At 39.9% G+C, this 17730-nt stretch overlaps 2 protein-coding genes across 3 annotated transcripts in view; one reads left to right on the top strand and one right to left on the bottom strand.

The window, feature by feature from the left end:
• Window positions 1–17730, bottom strand: part of LOC308077432 (myosin-IIIa-like) — a gene marked incomplete at both ends in the record, with an annotated part of 52233 nt that overhangs the window by 15516 nt on the left and 18987 nt on the right. The window contains 2 exons of the mRNA XM_080418119.1: window positions 3860–3959; window positions 5108–5212. Coding sequence (XP_080274245.1) covers window positions 3860–3959; window positions 5108–5212 — 205 coding nt within the window. The remainder of the gene's footprint in view (window positions 1–3859; window positions 3960–5107; window positions 5213–17730) is intronic.
• Window positions 12195–15700, top strand: LOC308077433 (uncharacterized protein). Of its 2 annotated transcripts, XM_080418121.1 has the most exons (8): window positions 12195–12259; window positions 13457–13922; window positions 14052–14093; window positions 14192–14245; window positions 14448–14477; window positions 14709–14744; window positions 14865–14969; window positions 15510–15700. In XM_080418121.1, the coding sequence occupies exons 4-8, from the start codon at window positions 14227–14229 to the stop codon at window positions 15605–15607; spliced, it is 288 nt and encodes a 95-aa protein (XP_080274247.1). In that variant the 5' UTR covers window positions 12195–12259; window positions 13457–13922; window positions 14052–14093; window positions 14192–14226; the 3' UTR covers window positions 15608–15700. The 2 variants fall into 2 exon arrangements, with proteins under 2 accessions (XP_080274247.1, XP_080274246.1); XM_080418120.1 differs by having other exon boundaries at window positions 13457–14093.

Below are 17730 nucleotides of genomic sequence, written 5' to 3' on the forward strand. Positions count from 1 at the left end.
TGTTTTAAATAATGATTAAATGATTCTTAAATATTCTACAATGTTATTATAAATTATTTAATAATCATTAACCAATGTATATAAATAGTTTGTCTATGGTTAGTTCTTTATCTACAAATAGCTTGTATATATTATATAACATCAGTTACAAATGATTTAATAATCATTTACAGATGTATTATACATGGCTTATTCATGAATAGTTTTACTACTTACTAATACCTTATAAATGATTTGTTACTGTAGTTATAAATGTTTTAGTAATCATTTACAAATGTCAACAAACAGGTTGTTAATGATTTGTTAATAGTCTACAAACTGCTTATGAACGTTTATAAATGTTTTATAATGGGTCATTACAAATGATTTAATAATCATGTACAGATGTATATAAATGGCTTATTAATGAATAGTTTACTACTTACTAATACCTTATAAATGATTTGTAACCATAGTTATAAAGGTTTTAGTAATCATTTACAAATGTCAAAAAACAGGTTGTTAATGATTTGTTAATAGTCTACAAACTGCTTATAAACGTTTATAAATGCTTTATAACGGGTCATTATTGTAAAGTGCTACCAATGTCTTTGAGTAAAAGTACAAAAGTATTGGCATCAAAATGTACTTAAAAGTACCAACAGTAGAAAGTACTCATTATGCAGAATGTCCCGTTTCACAAGTTTTCAAATAATATATAAAATGTATAAAAATCATTTGAAAATAGCCGATCTTCAAGCTCGCGACGCATTGTGAGCTTGAAGATCGGCTATTTTCAAATGGCCGAAATATATATAGGGCTGAGGTGGTTAATGTACGTTTTGTAATAATAATCAAAAGATTAAAGAAACTAATAATTGTAGTGGAGTAAAAGTACAATATTTGTCTCTGATATGTAGTGGAGTAGAAGTAGAAGTATTGGGAATGGGAAATACTCGAGTAAAGTACAATATTTGAGTAAATGTACTTAGTTACTTTACACCACTGTGTGTAAATAAAAGAGAAAAAGCTCTCTTTTTTTGTGCTCCTCTCCGCTCTTAGGTAAAAAAATAAAATGCTCTCAACAGAAGCCCTGCACTTTAATGGAAAAAACACAAAAGAAATGCTGAGTGGAGATTGAATGTTGTGTAATGAAAAGAGGCAGCAGTTTAATAGTCTTCTAAAGACACATAAATTATCCTATAATGAGTTGTCCCCGGACTGTATGCATAATCTGGGCTTATTTGTAAGCTTCCAAATACAAACTTGTATTTGCATAAAAGTCCACGGCTTCCATCCAGGCAACCGTGGCAGTGTTGCCATGTCTGCTTATTATAAGCGACTCTGGGCTTTGTTTTTCTGTAAAAGTCGCTTATAAATATTGGTAGTTGCGGATTGCATTTTTTTGGGGGCTTGTTTTCAAAGAGTAGTTGCTCATTTGAGCTTCCTAATGTTGCAATCATCGTTTTCACCCAGCGGTTCTCAAACATTTTCATGTTGAGGACGCCCAAATTAATATGTATGAGCCCCCCGTACCAGATTTGTGTTGTTAAAATGTTTCAAAAATAATATTCCAAATAGACAATGTAATAGGTGTGCTCATGTGGTCACTTCTTTTGGACTTGTTTTCATAGACCCCATGGTTGCTTATTTCTCTCGCCAAAACCTGGCAACACTGAACTGAACGAAGAATACCCTGACAACAAATCAGTGTGGAAACTGCGGGACTGAATGGCAACACGCTCTGCACTCTCAAATGATGCGAGATGTCAGATATGTGATGATGTAAATGTAAAGTGGTTCACCACCTCTGCAGGTGATGCAAATGATGCTTTCCCTCCAACTATTAACCCTTTAAGACCGGGAAAGCATCTGTTTAACCACTTAATCCATATTCTATACTTTTGGCTATTCAAAAATAGCAGATCTATTAATAGCACTACCGAGTGCCGCGCTATGAACTTGCAAATCTGCTATTTTTGAAAAATCCTGAAAATGTGTGCATATCTTTGAATATATATATATATTTAAAGCGAACACAATATTTTGAAGACGGGGGTCCGTGGCCAAATACATATAATTTTGGGGGTCCTTGACATGTAAAAGTTTGAGAACCACTGATAATTTTTTCTTCAAAAAACGGTTAGAATTTAGAAGACATTTGTAGAAGGTTTTTCAATCTTAGCAGATCTACAAGCTCATAGTGCGGCACTCGGTGCAGCGCTATGAGCTTGTAGATCTGCTATTTCTTTAGTAGCCAAATAAATCAAAAAAATGTCACAGTTGTGTTCCCGGTCTTAATGGGTTAAGAAAAGTGAACCAATTTAGCATGCGAGCATTTGAAAGGTAATGGAGTGTGGCTCCATCTGCAGAATGCAGTATATCCAGTAGACAAAAGAAGCATAACATGATTTCCATAAAGCGGTGCATACATATGCATGCACAATTACACATACATATTACATAACAGTACAAATATACAGTACACAGGCCACCAATATTGTAAGATACCGCTGAAGAAATAACGTTCCTCCTGGTGGGTTTTATCTGTAGGGATGGGCAATGAATGAAAGACGTATTTGGATTCATAGTGCATTAAAATTCTGATTATTGTGATTTCATATACATCCTATATTAAAATTGGCTTAAGGGAGGGCTCTGGCGGACCGGCCGGCAGACCACGGCCACGTCACTCTGACTCAGACATAACCACAAACAAACCCCATACGCCTATATATAGGCTTGTCAATATAACTCAGACATAACCATAAACAAACCTGATACGCACATATATGGGAATGTCACCATGACTCAGACATAACCATAAACAAACCTGATACGCACATATATGGGAATGTCACCATGAGTCAGACATAACCATAAACAAACCCCATACGCCTATATATAGGCTTGTCAATATATAACTCAGACATAACCATAAACAAACCTGATATGCCCATATATGGGAATGTCACCATGACTCAGACATAACCATAAACAAACCTGATACGTCCATGTATGGGAATGTCACCATGACTCAGACATAACCATAAAGAAACCCGATATGCCGGCTGTCCAGAGCCACAGATCCGACCACTATGCACATATATGGTTATGTGCATAATCGCATATTAGGAAACCGACCGACTTCAAACTCGGCCTCGGGCATCGGCAAGGACTCGAGTGCCCGCCGCCCAGTTGTTTGGATATTCGGTTGTCCAGAACCGCTGATCGAACCGATATGTCCATATATGGGCATATATGGATATCACTCGCACGCACGCACGCACGCGCGCACGCACACACACACACACACACACACACACACACACACACACACACACACACACACACACACACACACACACACACACACACACACACACACACACACACACACACACACACACACACACACACACACACACACACACAGGGGCGTCACGGCCATTCACTATGCATACGACGCGACACCCTCACTCTCACAGATCCTTGATTTCATACCCCCCACTTTAAAAAAAAAAAAAAAAAGAAAAAAGAATCGGTAAAATCAGGCAAAAATACGAATTAAATTACCTAACCCTAAAACCGAAATAAAGTAACCAAAACACGGGAAAAAACTAACAAAATCTGCCCAAAAAAAGCAAAATTTTGAAAATACAATATTTGTTTACATTTGACAGTTACAAATGTTTTTCACGATTTTTCAAAAATAGCAGATCTACAAGCTCATAGCGCGGCACTCGGTGCCGCGCTATGAGCTTGTATATCTGCTATTTTTGAATAGCCAAAGTGTAAAATAAGGGGTATAGTCCACCGAAAGTCCATCCCCCCCACCTTCTGAGAGCCTGTGACGTCCCTGCACACACAGCATACATACCAAAGTCCACCAGTTTGACCCCTCCTTGCGTGGTGAGCAGGATGTTGTTGCCCTTCACATCACGATGGATGGTCTGGTTGATGTGTAGATGTTGGAGGCCCTGGGGAGCGAGGGGTTAACACATGTTCATTACAAATTCATGGAATTCTTATCAATTAATCTATGCTCGATCGATACAGTGAATTCATTACGTGGCCCGAACCTCTAGTATTAACACATTTTGCTGGGGATCCTCTGCTAAGGTCCCCGGACCCCACTTTGAGAACCGTTGCCCTACAGCAGGGGTGGGCAAACTATAGATGGTGAGGGCCACTAAATGTCCACACTCACTCTGGGGGGCCACATTGTTTATTGGCACTCTCGCCAATATTAACAATTATTATTCGTTGTAACTTAGTTTTTATTTAGCATTAATGCTTCCATCAACTTAAATACAGCTGTGCAAAAGAAAATAATTCTGTGTTAATTAACTCTTTGACTGCCAGAGTATTTTCATAAAGTACTCCCCCAGTGCCAGCGATTTTCGTGTTTTTTTTGTTTGTTATTTTGTTATTTAATTTTCATACAGTTTGTCTAGCTGCGGTTTTGAACACATACGATGGTTCCACCAGCAGAGATCAGCAAATAGACACCTTCATCAGCTCGCTGACTTGCTGCCCCCCCCCCCAAACAGAGTCAAACTGTCAAATACGTAACCGGATGTGACGTGTTCTCAGATTCTCCGATCGGCCAAAATTACGATGTGATACACGACGGCGATGACTGTTCGTCACCCAGACTATAGATTATAGAACCTCTCCGTTCGTTTTTTATACCGTGTGAAAAACCGTGTGTTTCCCTATTCTGGCCAAAAATGACCAGGGAAAAAAAATGAAAACCGGAAACGGAATCTGCGTCATAAAACCGGATGCAGGTGTGGGTGAAGTAAGTGGAACTCGAAACCTAGAATGAAAAATAAGCAGAATAGTGCGATCAGAGATTAAACAATGAACGCACGTCCAACGCGTCTAACGCGTCTAACTGGACAAACTAGCAATTGACGCGTTATCGAGTCAACCGCAGTCAAAGAGTTAACATATTCGAAAAAAACATGAATCTTTATTTTATTTATTATTTCTTTTATATTGGCCTGGAACCGCATTGAGTGACGGTGAGGGCTGCCGCCAGTTGCCCATCCCTGCCCTACAGGATGTGTCGGGCCGGGGTCCGGGGTCTCTCGATTACATCCAATGACCCTCACACACTTACCATCAGTGCTTCGTGCAAGATGTAGGCGATAACGGCCTCGTCCATCCGGTCCCCTCTCTTCAGCATGCCTTTGGCCAGATCCGTCACAGAGCCGCCGTTGCAGAGCTACAACAGAAGAAGAAAAGGACATGCTCAGAAATGAGTCGGCACATTTTGAACAATGCGCTGAGATCTGCAGCATCTACAGTATAGGTACAGTATGCATAATGTTCAGGCGGTGGATGAAATCTTTTCTGATCCCAAAGATTTCACAGTGTGGGCAAAAGAGATGGAGCACTTCTCTATCTGGGGCAGCTTAGTAGGAAAGGGGAAAATCATGCCTGTAGAGAATGATTTCTATGCAAGGCTTAATCTATGCCGTGTTGACTAAGCACCTCAGACCAGCGGGGGTCTTCAACTAGGGGTCCTCAGAGTTACTACAGGGGGGGGGGGGGGGGAGAGTGCCAGATCTTTGTCTGATAAGAACTTTTTTTTTTTTTTTTACATGAACCACTTGAACCCTAGCATCCTACACTCTGAGGGGAACATGAGCTGGAAAAAGCAAGCTGCGAGGCGTTGTGAGCTTGTAGATCAGCTATTTTCGGTAGAAGAGGCTTGGTGTAGGGGGACGTAGTATTGTATTGTGTTCCGAGACTGCTCAGTCTGTTGAGGTTGTACAACCCCTCCCTGCTCACTCAGATCAGCTAACACAGGGAAGCTGTAAGAACCTTCCCAAACTGTGGAATGAACTCCCCATTGCAGTTAGAACTGCAGACTCGTCACACCCAATCCTCCGACGTAATCTGAAGACTCACCTCTTCAGACTTCATCTCAGCCCGTAGCGCTTGCCCTAGTCTTGACAACCTTGCAGGCTCAGTGGCGTAACGGAGGGGTAGCAAGTGATGCGGTGCAGGGGGGCCACCAGCAGGGGGGGCCCCGCCTGCGCTGATACAAACATTTTTACAGCAAAAAAAAAGAAAAAAGTTGATTTATATTGGTCAAATAGAACCGAATTAGACCCGAATTAGACCCGAAATTTTTGTTGTGCACGTACATGCACACGCGCGTGGGCCTCACGTGAAACTCCCGCGGGGAGGCCCCGCGATTCTGCGTAACGCCACTGTGCAGGCTTATACAAAGGCTAAAGTAATTTAGATAGCATGTTATGTAGACAGATGCCAGGTTCATTTGTTGACGTTGCATCCTATAGTCATAGTGTGTATATAGTTTCAATGTACAGATTATCGATTTTTTGATATTATATTGTTTAGACTGAGGTTAGGTTCTTGGTTTGCCTATAGATCCAAGATTACTATGTCTATGCATTTGATGTATTACCTCGTGTTTACCTTGCTTACTTGTAAATCACTCTGGTTTAAGAGCGTCTGCTAAATGCTTAAATTGTAAATTGTAAGATTACACATCTTTTATAGGCCAAGAGTTTTGCACGTTAAAATGTAAATTATAAAAATATGTACATGACTGTACAGTACATAGATGCTAGGGATGTTAGAGACAATGGACAGGGTCCTGCTTCATAACTCAACAACACTGTGACGTATGTGTGGGGGGATGTGATGTTGTGCAGGGTCAGGGCCGGCCCTAGGATTTTCGTGGCCCTAAGCAAGATTTTTTTTGGTGCCCCCCCCCAACACCCCCATTATAAAATCATTGTCATTTTTTATTGCATACTAAAATAATCACAGTAGTTGTTGGATAGGAGATACATGACATAATTACAATATGAAAGTAAAACGTTTTTGGCCCCCTAGTGGTTGTGGCCCTAAGCGACCGCTTATATTGCTTTTAGCAGCGGCCGGCCCTGTGCAGGGTCTATAAATGGGCTCTATACTGACAATAGCAGGCTTCTGGGTAAAATTACAGAAAATGGCCCAGCGTGTTGTCTTGGTAACAACAATACCCTCTAATTTAAGCTGTCTAGGTCGAAGTAAAATGGAATAAATTGCTTGGTGTCAACCACTGTGCTGCTGGGCCAATAAGAGGAGAGAGAAGTTGAGAGTGGTGCTCATGTTCAGCGCTTGACAAGAGAAGCGTTCCCCCTTCATGGACTATATCGTTGCTGTCGGGCAGAAACCTCTTATCTCCATATTTTTACTTTTTGTGTTTTTTGTTGTAAATGAATGAATTAATACATACAGCTCCAGTTGCAGCGTCTGTGGCTGGCGGCCGACCGGATTATGCCCAAATATGGACAAGCCCGAGCCGACAACAGCACAACACAAGACCAACTACAACACAACTACTGTATACAATTAACCCTTTTTTATTATTTTTTAACATGTAGGCATTTAGCAGACACTCTTAACAGAGCGGCTTACAAGTGAGAAACACACAACACCAACATGACATAAACACAACTACACAAGAGACCACCAACACAACATCAACAGACACATTTCCAACACAACTACACAACACTTCTCCACCTCAAGCAAATTGAGAAAGGGATGGAGTAAAGAGAGAGACAACTAGAAAAAGTGCTCCTCGGAGCACAGGTCTCCGCCAGGTCAGGTACGTTATTCTGGCCTCCTGGTGGCGCTATAATAGGCCAATGTGAAAAGGGTGCCATTTATTCTTAGGTCTTTCACGGCAATCAGACACTGCATTCATGATTTGAGGCATTTTGTTCCAAAAATGTGTTAAGCTAAATCAGACCTGCTGGTGGTGCTATAACAGGCCAATGTGAAATGGGTGGCATTTCTTCCTCAGCCTAGTGGGAATGTGCATGTGAAAATTCACGGAAATCGCAAGCTGCGTGCATAGTTTGAGGCTTTTTGTTCAAAACGTACCAATCCTGCAAACGTTGGAAGCCAACCATAGGCAATGAGGATGGAATATGAGAAATCGGACAGATTTGTGTTGATCACATGACTACAGAGATACTGTGTACCGATTTGCATGACGTTTGGATAAAATCTGTAGGAGTAATGTAAAAAAATGGGTTTTGCACAAATCGGCCTCCTGGTGGCGCTATAACAGGCCCATGTGAAAAAATTGGGGCAGAGGTTCTGAATTGGCATCCAGGGAGTGTGTGTGCACAGTTTCGGAGCGACCGGGCCAACGGTGTCAGAGATTAGCTGCTAACACACAGACAAGACGGACACACACACGGACACACGGACACACGGACGGACGGCAAAACATACTCTCTCGCCATGCCTTTCGGCCTGGCGGAGACAATGAACAGAGAGAAAGGAGAAAGTGAGAGAGGAAGAGCGAGGATAGCAAGAGAGAGAGAGAGAGCGAGAGAGAGAGAGAGAATCAGCTGGTGTCAGGTCTAGGACAGCGGTTCTCGAAGTGCCCAGGGACTGTTCCTTGAGCGTGTTCTAAATTGACTCTTACAAGTCTGTATCTCTGACAGTGTACAAATGGAACCAAATGGACCCGTTAGGGTCCATTTGGTTCCATTTGTACACTGTCAGAGTTAAGGGGGGTCCTTGAAATATAGAAGTTTGAGAGCCACTGGTTCAGTACATTCATTTCACACACACAAACACAAACACACACAGGCCTGCACTAGTCTCTATATGTCTGTCCTTCACACATCTCAAGAACCATCCAACCGATCGTCTTCGTGAGTGTGAAGTCGGTCAGATCAGACGTAAACACAGACATGTGCACCGACCGACCATTGCCCGCGAATGACGCAACACAACGGACACTGCACTATAACTGGCTTAAATGAGAAACAACGTTCGTCAAGCATAATGCTTCTTTTGTCTCTTTGCGTTTGCTCCTATGTTTTGTATTTTAACATTTCATTTGGAAAATACACACATAAAACACTTCACATTCTGTAGTGCTCGACAGGAGATCTTGCATCCTAATTGTGCATAAAACATATAAATATTTTTTTACAATCAGACCAATTTCCAGACCTTGTCAATTGAAAGCGTAATCAACTATTAAACATGAACAGTTACAGTAGCATATAACATTGTTCATACAAACTGTTATAATTCAGTACGTACTCAAACTGGATTGCTTTTGCAGGCTGAATTCAAACATGGCACTATGGCATACAGTAGGTATTTTGTGATATTTCTTATGTTTTAATAACCAAGACAGGGGCCCATTTTGTCATTTCATTTTAAATCAATTCTAGCCACAGGGCTCGATGTCTATATCTCAGGTTTGCCTCACTATTTCAGTGTTATTTGCTTGAGTTAATTTGTGAAAACCACAGGAAGCTTTAAATTCCTTAATCCACCAACAGCTTTGATTGAAGTTATGGAGCAGAACAAAGTTAATTAGCTGTCAATATAGTTAAAATATATTGCTCGACATGTTTGTCATTAGTGAACTACTTTACATTTTGTTTCGCACCTATCTAGTAGATAAGTACTAAACTTTATATAGTAGATAGTATCTACTATATAAAGTTCAAGGCACGCGTCTGCCCATATATGGACTGGACATGCCCAATGTCAGCGGAAATGGCCAATGTCAGCAGAAATAAAAAATAAGTACAGTACTTGAGTAAATGTACATACACCAGTAAAGTTACTTTACACTACTGGTGACGTGTGAGTGTGTTTATATATATATATATATATATATATATATATATATATATATATATATATATATATATATATATACACACACACACACAAGCACACACACACTGTATACTGTATAAACACATACAGGAACTTGGACTTTACAAAGTGCTAACTATCTGACCTCGACTACTAAGCTTATTGCACAGACTGAGTGTTGTTTTATCTCAGAGAGCATAAAAAGTTCACTCAGTCGCGTCTACCTTTCCATCAGTCCTATCAGAATCCATCACAAACCCACAGCAGTGTTGCAGGATGGATAGGATGTAGCCTATAGCTTGACCGCCACACTGGAAGCTTAACTCATTCGATCCGGGAACGCATCTGTGTCATTTTAGATTTCTTTGGCCATTCAAAAATAGCAGATCTACAAGCTCGTAGCGCGGCACCGAGTCCCGCTGCACGAGCTTGTAGATCTGCTATTTTTTTTTAATCGTGAAAATGTGTGCAAATCTATGAATACATATTTTTTAAAGCGAAAATTTGTAACTGTAAAATGTCTCAACAAATATTGTTACTATATCAGTGGTGCTCAAACCTTTTCTTGTCAAGGACCCCCAAAATTATATGTATTTGGCTGCGGACGCCCATCTCAAAATATTTAGTTCCAGTGACCCCCTCAGAAGCAAAGATTTGAGTTACAAACGTTCGCTTAAAAAACGTATACATTCAACGATTTGCACACATTTTCAAGATTTTTCAAAAATAGCAGATCTACAAGCTCATACCCACATGGAAAGAATCTATATGTTCCATATATGCAACTATATGTAACCTATATGCTACATATAAGGATCATATATGCGCATATATGTGCATATATACCACATATATGCCTGGTATAAGCTCCATATAGGCTGCATATATCTCACATATAGGTCAAAATCAGGTGCATATATGTGCATATACAGGGTATATAGGTCTCATATATAGCTTGTTTATACCCTCATATAGGTCATATATGTTGATAATACAAGCCATATAGGTCTCCTATATAGCTTCTTTATCCATATATAGGCTCTATATGTTCATAATACAGGACATATAAGTCTCCTATATAGCTTCTTAATATGTAGGCCCTGTGTCCCATTATAGGATGTAGGAGAGTACTGTTTCTACTGTTTCTATTCCGTACAGTAAATGTTTCAGCTCAGTGGCAGATTCTGTATTATAGCCTGCTGCATGAATCACCCAATGACAGTATGGCATGTGAATGAATGTAATGTGATAACATTAAAATATCATGCAAGACTAAATTAGCACATTTGGGATGTGTTACATCAACACAATGGTAATGTCATCACATTTGATCCTAAATACATGTGACAAGGCAATGATTATGGAATATGGCAAGTGAGGAAAACAAGCTAATTTTCAACACAAACCCATAGCAAGCGAAAATCCTAAATGAGACCTCCATTATGTATCATTTGTGTCTCTAGATAAAGATGAGCACCAGCCGAGACCAAAGTGCATTTTCTTCTCAATTTGAACTCCTGAGATATGACACTGTTCAGTCTCACAGTGATCACTGTTTGAGTTCTCAAAATGATCTTAATGGCGTCGCTATTATGGAGTCTCATCTCTGTCTTTCAGTGATCACTGTTTGAGTTCTTGGGATAATCTCACTAACATCTCTTTCAAAGAGTCTCATCTCTGTCTTTCAGTGATCACTGTTTGAGTTCTTGGGATAATCTCACTAACATCTCTTTCAAAGAGTCTCAGCATGTCTATCTGATCACTAGTTGGGAGAAATATAATTATATACTTCATTAAGATAAAGCATATTAAACTTATGAACTCAAAATGATTTCACTTGTGGGTCAGCAGTGAATTCTAATTTGTAGGTGATTATCAGTTATTAATTTTTTATTATACAACTGCAGGTCACAGTTTATGAAAGCCTGCAGATCCTGTCAGTCAGTTCGGTCCATTCCGTAACAAATCTAACATTACATTGCGGACCGTACTCTATATCTGACCAAGAAAGCATATTCTGACTAAATCATATGATGTCATCAATATTAAGCCGATATTTGGCAATGTCCATATATGGCCAAGATATAATTAATTTACAAATCAAGACTATCATCACCTGGAAATCCATTCATGAATATAACAACACTGTCCTCATCAAACCCTGCATATCCACACGTGGAGGCCACTGAATCATCACCTCCCAGATAGCAAAAGATATTAATTCAATGTTGGATTTTGGTCAGATTGGTTATTTTTGGTTGAGGTTGAAAAAGCTATGTTGATTCAATGTTTAAATACAGATACGATTTCAACATTTAAAAAAATGTCATTGAATCAATTTAGTATAGATGATGGTTTTTCAATGTTGAAATGCCCAACAATGAATTGACATTGTTTCAACGTGTAGTGCTGATATTGCACACCCCCCCCTCCCCCTCCCCTCCCCTCCCCTCCTCCCCCTCCCCTCGCACCCCCTCCCCTGCGAGAGGGTAGTCGTCACAACTCGCGAGACCAGCTAAATCTCATGGGATTTGAGTTTTTCAAAGGAAACATTGGCGCGAATTGAGGCTTGTTGACAACTTCACAAATACTACTCTAGTAAGACAAACTGGTAAGTCCTTTACAATATAATGTATTATGCAATTCATATACCATCATCTGGCTGTCATCGTTTGACTAAATGTTAACTTGTGAATTATTACCGTGGCAACTACAGTGCAGACCTGAGCTTGTTAGCTAGCAAATAATAGTTGACTGGTGAGTTCTTATGGGAATAGAATGTACTATCCCGTTCAGATACCGTCACCCGACTCTCATCGTTTGACTAAATGTTATCTTTATGCTGTCCGGGGTTTGTAGCTTGTGTTAGTAAATAGCAATGCATGTTATTAAAGCAGCTAGCATGCTAGCTAACGTTAGCCCGTCGTTTTGTTAGCATGTTTCGTGATTAAAATGTACTTTCATTTGTTTATCTGTGTGTATACAATAACAGATTATTAGCGTTTTTAACAGTTGTATAATAATTGTTGTAACCAGCACTACTGTGAAGCAGTTCGTTCATTTAATAGTGGTGAACTAACAAGGCAGAATGTATGGTGCTAACTCACTAGCTAGCTACTAATGTTAAACCAACGGGTACCAATTCACTTTGCCGGAAGCACTTCCGGTCTAGACCGGATACGGAAACTACATCCGTGGTTGCATGTGTGTATGTGAAAATTTACCGGATATAGGAGGCGGGATCTAGAGCATAATAGAAACCAGGTTAGCTCATGGAAAAGGCTGTGGTGGAAGAAGTAATCAGATATTTTACTTAAGTAAAAGTAGCAATACCATAATATAAAAATACTCTGTTAAAAGTAAAAGGCCTTGTGTTCAAAATGTTACTCGAGTTAAAGTACAAAAGTATTGGCATCAAAATATACTTAAAGTACCAAAAGTAAAATGTTTGAAAATAGCAGATCTACAAGCTCACAACGCGTCACGATGCAACATGTGGTGAGCTTGTAGATCTGCTATTTTCAAATGTCCTATGTATAAAATAGGGCTAAAGTGGTTAATGTAAGTTTTATAATAATTTATATATATATATATATATATATATATACATACGTGTGTGTGTGTGTGTGTGTGTGTGTGTGTGTATATATTATATATACGTGTGTGTAAAATATTTTGGAAGGACCTGATAAATTAATAATTTGGCTGATATATATATATATATATATATATATATATATATATATATATATATATATTGTTTTGTGCATATATTTATTGAATTATTTGTTTCCCTCTAAATTTTCAGGGTTGTGCTACAAGAGGACTGGAGAGGATTCACTGCAATACACAAGGCCTGGCCAAGTATAATAATTATAGCAGCACGGGCACCACCTCTTTTCTATTTAGACCTGTTGTAACCTATACGTTGTTATACCATTCAATCCGGGAGCCACCTCTGTGTCTCATTAGTTGTTGCTATATGTATGGCAACATAATGTTTTATTAATTTTTTTAGTAAAAATTTGAACGTTTTCAGAAAACTTAGGTTAGGTTTTAGGAGGTGTTTTTAGAATTGGCCTAAGTCAGATGAGCCAGAAAACAGCAGTGTGAAGCGATTTTTTTTTCAAGCCACCTAATTTTCCAGGTACAGTGGTGACACTGTCAGTTATGACACTAACTGCTACACCTACTTTAAGTATTGCCATGTATAATTCCAGTGCTGCCAGAATCCAGCCAGTACCCTTCTGTACCAACACCAAATGCAAGCAGTGGTATGTCATTAATTACTAACATGGCAAAACCAAATGTAATTGCATGAAAGCTTTACAAGCATTTAGTTCAGGTTATGTGTTCAAAGGTTACAGCGTCCACTATTCATGTCTTGTGTTCCCTTCTTTTAGCCTCTGGAGGAAGCTGCTCGGAGGATAACCAGCCTAATAATGGTAAGTGAACCACTTCACACTACTACCTCAGGGTGGACAGATTGTAAATGTGCTTTAGATAGAATTCATAGTTCATGTTTTGTGTTCTCTCATTTTAGGCTTTGGTGGAAGCTTCTTGGCAGAGTTGGAGTCAATGGACCCCTGCAATCATGGTAAGTAGACTAATAGGCTAGATGATTCTCTCAGCCACTCTTAGTGTGTCTCCAGTCTGTTTCAATAGGTGGTGGTTGGATTTCTAGTCGTGCCTTACTGGAGACCTTACTTATTTTGCAAGGATCTGTTAATGTTGGCACGATATTATATGAGAACTTGTATTTTACAGTGACCAATTAGGGCTATTTTAATCCATTTCAGGAGGGAACCACACTGGACAAGCATGGAATGGTATGTCTGTTGTCCCTGTGTCAACAAGAGCCTTTTTTATACATTTGTGATTATTTTATTAGCCATTACTAAACAGTTGCTGTGCCTTGGCTATTGTGCCATGACATACTGTAACTTATTAAAGACTGACATATTTGAACTTATAGCTCCTGCTACTCTAAACATTAAAACATACAGTCTTGATAAATTGCATACAAGCTTTTTTAAATATTTTAATTGTCCTCTTTTTAGACTTCGCTGGCAATCATCACCCCCAAGGCTATAAAGGTGAGGTTTTTTTTACCACCAGACATGCACTAGGTACACTTGCTAGTGTATATGGTGCTCATTGATAACTACTTTGATGGTGCTTATTTGCCTTATTTTGTTCTGTCTGTCTTTCTCTAGGAATGCCAATGTATAACTCCAGCCCCTACCACACTGTGCCATCAGAGAAAACAAGGAATAAGAAGAGGGCCTTCAAGGACACGCTGATGCAGGACTGCATGTTTGGTGAGTCAATCTGCACCTCAAAATACTAGGTTTACTACAGTGGATTTGGCAATTTTTAAGATGGATATTTAATTTAATTAAGTATTTTAACTTTTATCTCAAGTAAATAAGAACAGATGCATTTTCCTCACCATGGAATGAGCCTGATGGAAAATGCATCCACTCTTAAAGAAGCACTTCACCCATTTCCAACCTTAAGTTCATATAAGTGGTCCTCTGTAATGCTCACAATAAGATGGCACCATTTCTGTCTCAGAGGTGGTCTTTGCCTGTGGACAGTTCAGAAACCTGCCTACCAGTGACATCATTTCAAGCTAATGGACATTGAAAATGATGACCTGTCATGTCACTGGTAGGCAGGTTTCTGAGCTGTCCACTGCCCTCCTGAACAGAGTAGACATGAATGGTGGCATGTTTTACGAGCATTAGTGTGGATCAATTATATGACTATGGGGTTGAAAATGGGTGAAGTGCTCCTAAAGCCACCTGCCAGCTGTCTTATTTATCTTTATAACAAGTTTTTTTTACTTTTTTCCCCAGCGGCTGCTCGTCAATTTGACCGAATTGCTATACAGGAATGCACTGCAGAAGTGGCTGCGTCATGGCACGATGACCTGTGCCACGGCCTGCTGTTCTGATGGCTCCCACCATTCATCTGAACGGAGCTGGCGATCACGTATCCGCGTGCACCCCATCCCCTGCACTCCTCCAGTCACCCAACACAAACACCAAGCATGACGAATGTCCACTACCATGGAGAGTGTCGTTCGATGGCGACAGACATCCTAGTGGTCAGCGAGCCCCGACCTGACCTGAAGGCAAGATGGGAGGAGGCCCAGAGCACCTCCCCATCGTTCGCCGAACTGATGGACCAAGCGGACGTGCTGATGCACTACGGTATATTAATCACAACATGAACATTAGTATTCACTCTCAACAATATTCGGTGTCCGGAGCGCTCTGCTTGCTGCTGAAACATTGGTAATTCATATTGGTCTTATAACTTCTGTTATTGGTTAGGGATTCACATTTAATTGTAACTAAGATTAGGGATTCATTAATAAAACATCAATGATGAGTAACTTCTTCTGTCTATTCTCTTGGGTCTGTGTCCTTCCTGAGCAATCCAAACGTTGCTACCAGATAACCAGCAGGTAACTTAGGATGTAGCCTCTAACAGCTCCCACCTGTGGGGGAATGATGCTCTATTCATATACTGTAGGTGGCCCAGCCATAACAGAAGTCATGTTGAAATTGTACAGGTATAATTACAAACTGGAGTAATTTAATTTAACCTGGTGGTCAAACTGGATGTCCATGTACTTCCCAAAGCGACTTGAGTTGTCATTCTTCAGGGTTTTGGCATTTCCAAAAGCCTGGCAGGGGAAAAGGAGTGTCCCGGAGCTTAATTTAATTTTATATCTTTTTTTTTTATCCAGCTGTTTGACACTTTAAAAGCCATAATGTTTCATGTTTTCATATTATAACTTGTTTAAATAAAGTGTTAAAGTTCTACATTGGGGTTTCTATTGGATTTGATTAATGTGTACAAACTTATCACCTATTTTATAGGTGATATAGGTATCATATAATTATGTTTCATTGCATATATGTAGATATAGGTACATACAGGTCATATATGTACCTATATGTTACATACAGGTCATATGTACCTATATGTTACATACATAAAATTGGCACCTTTCCTATATGTATATGCACATATATGCACATATATGTACATATATGTATATGCACATATATGTACATATATGCACATATATCACATATATGTACATATACATATAGGAAAGGTGCCAATTTTATGTATGCGAACATATATGCGGTCCTATATTACAAACATATATGACGCATATAGGTTCTTTCCATGTGGGTAGCGCGGCACTCGGTGCCGTGCTATGAGCTTGTATATCTGCTATTTTTGAATAGCCAAAGTAATGGTAAAATAATGGTTTAAGTGGTTACATGTGCCGGTCTTAATGGCTTAATCACCTCGCCCGGGTCTGTTTCTTTCAGTCTCGCAGACAAACGGCGGTTGTTTAGCGGAGCGTGGCGAGGCAGCTCTCTGGCAGACAGGCAGACAGGATGAGCTGAGGCTAACGTCAGTCCACATCACTGTCGGGATCAGCTGTCATCATTAGGTTACACGGGGCAGGTCACACCATATTAATAATCCATATTAATGGGAGCTCTTTTGCCCTTAGCATTAGCCGAGCAAAACGTTAGCCCTGTCTCTCCTTTAGCCGCAGCTTTGCTTCTAGAATGGCACGCTTAATCCCTTAACATGAACATTAGTTATTTCAGGTGTGGTGAAGAGGAGTCAAGTCTCTGCACAGAGTGGAACATTACTTAAGGAATTTCAGATTTGATTTGTTTCAATTCTTCGATAAAGAAAAAATCTTTCATTATCATGAAGATACTTACTAGATCAATGCATGGTTCTCCAACTTTTTAATTTCAAGGACCCCCAGTTTGATATGCATTCAGCCTCGGACGCCCATTTGATACAATTTTCCATCTCTGGGAGCGCAATCTATACTATTCTGAGCGTGCACAAATGGAACCAAATGGACCGTAAGGGTCTTAAAGTTTCGTAACTCCTCAAGGACCCCTGGGGGTCCCCGGACCCCAGTTTGAGAACCGCTCTACTAGATGTATCTCTAAAGAGTCTCTAAAGTAGTAGGTCGGAGAGGCTTATTGTCAGTATCAGACAGAGTGCGGGGGTCTATACCCGTTTCAC

The sequence above is a fragment of the Gymnoscopelus braueri genome, assembly GCF_963280865.1.
Source record: "Gymnoscopelus braueri genome assembly, chromosome: 21".
Lineage (NCBI taxonomy): Eukaryota > Metazoa > Chordata > Actinopteri > Myctophiformes > Myctophidae > Gymnoscopelus > Gymnoscopelus braueri.

Excerpts from the sequence above, each read along its gene's own strand:
- LOC308077433 (XM_080418120.1), top strand. The coding sequence starts at position 13,997 with ATGTGTTCAAAGGTTACAGCGTCCACTATTCATGTCTTGTGTTCCCTT. Across the intron at positions 14,745-14,864 it reads TCACCCCCAAGGCTATAAAG|GAATGCCAATGTATAACTCC; the intron begins GTGAGGTTTTTT and ends GTCTTTCTCTAG. Across the intron at positions 14,970-15,509 it reads GATGCAGGACTGCATGTTTG|CGGCTGCTCGTCAATTTGAC; the intron begins GTGAGTCAATCT and ends TTTTTTCCCCAG.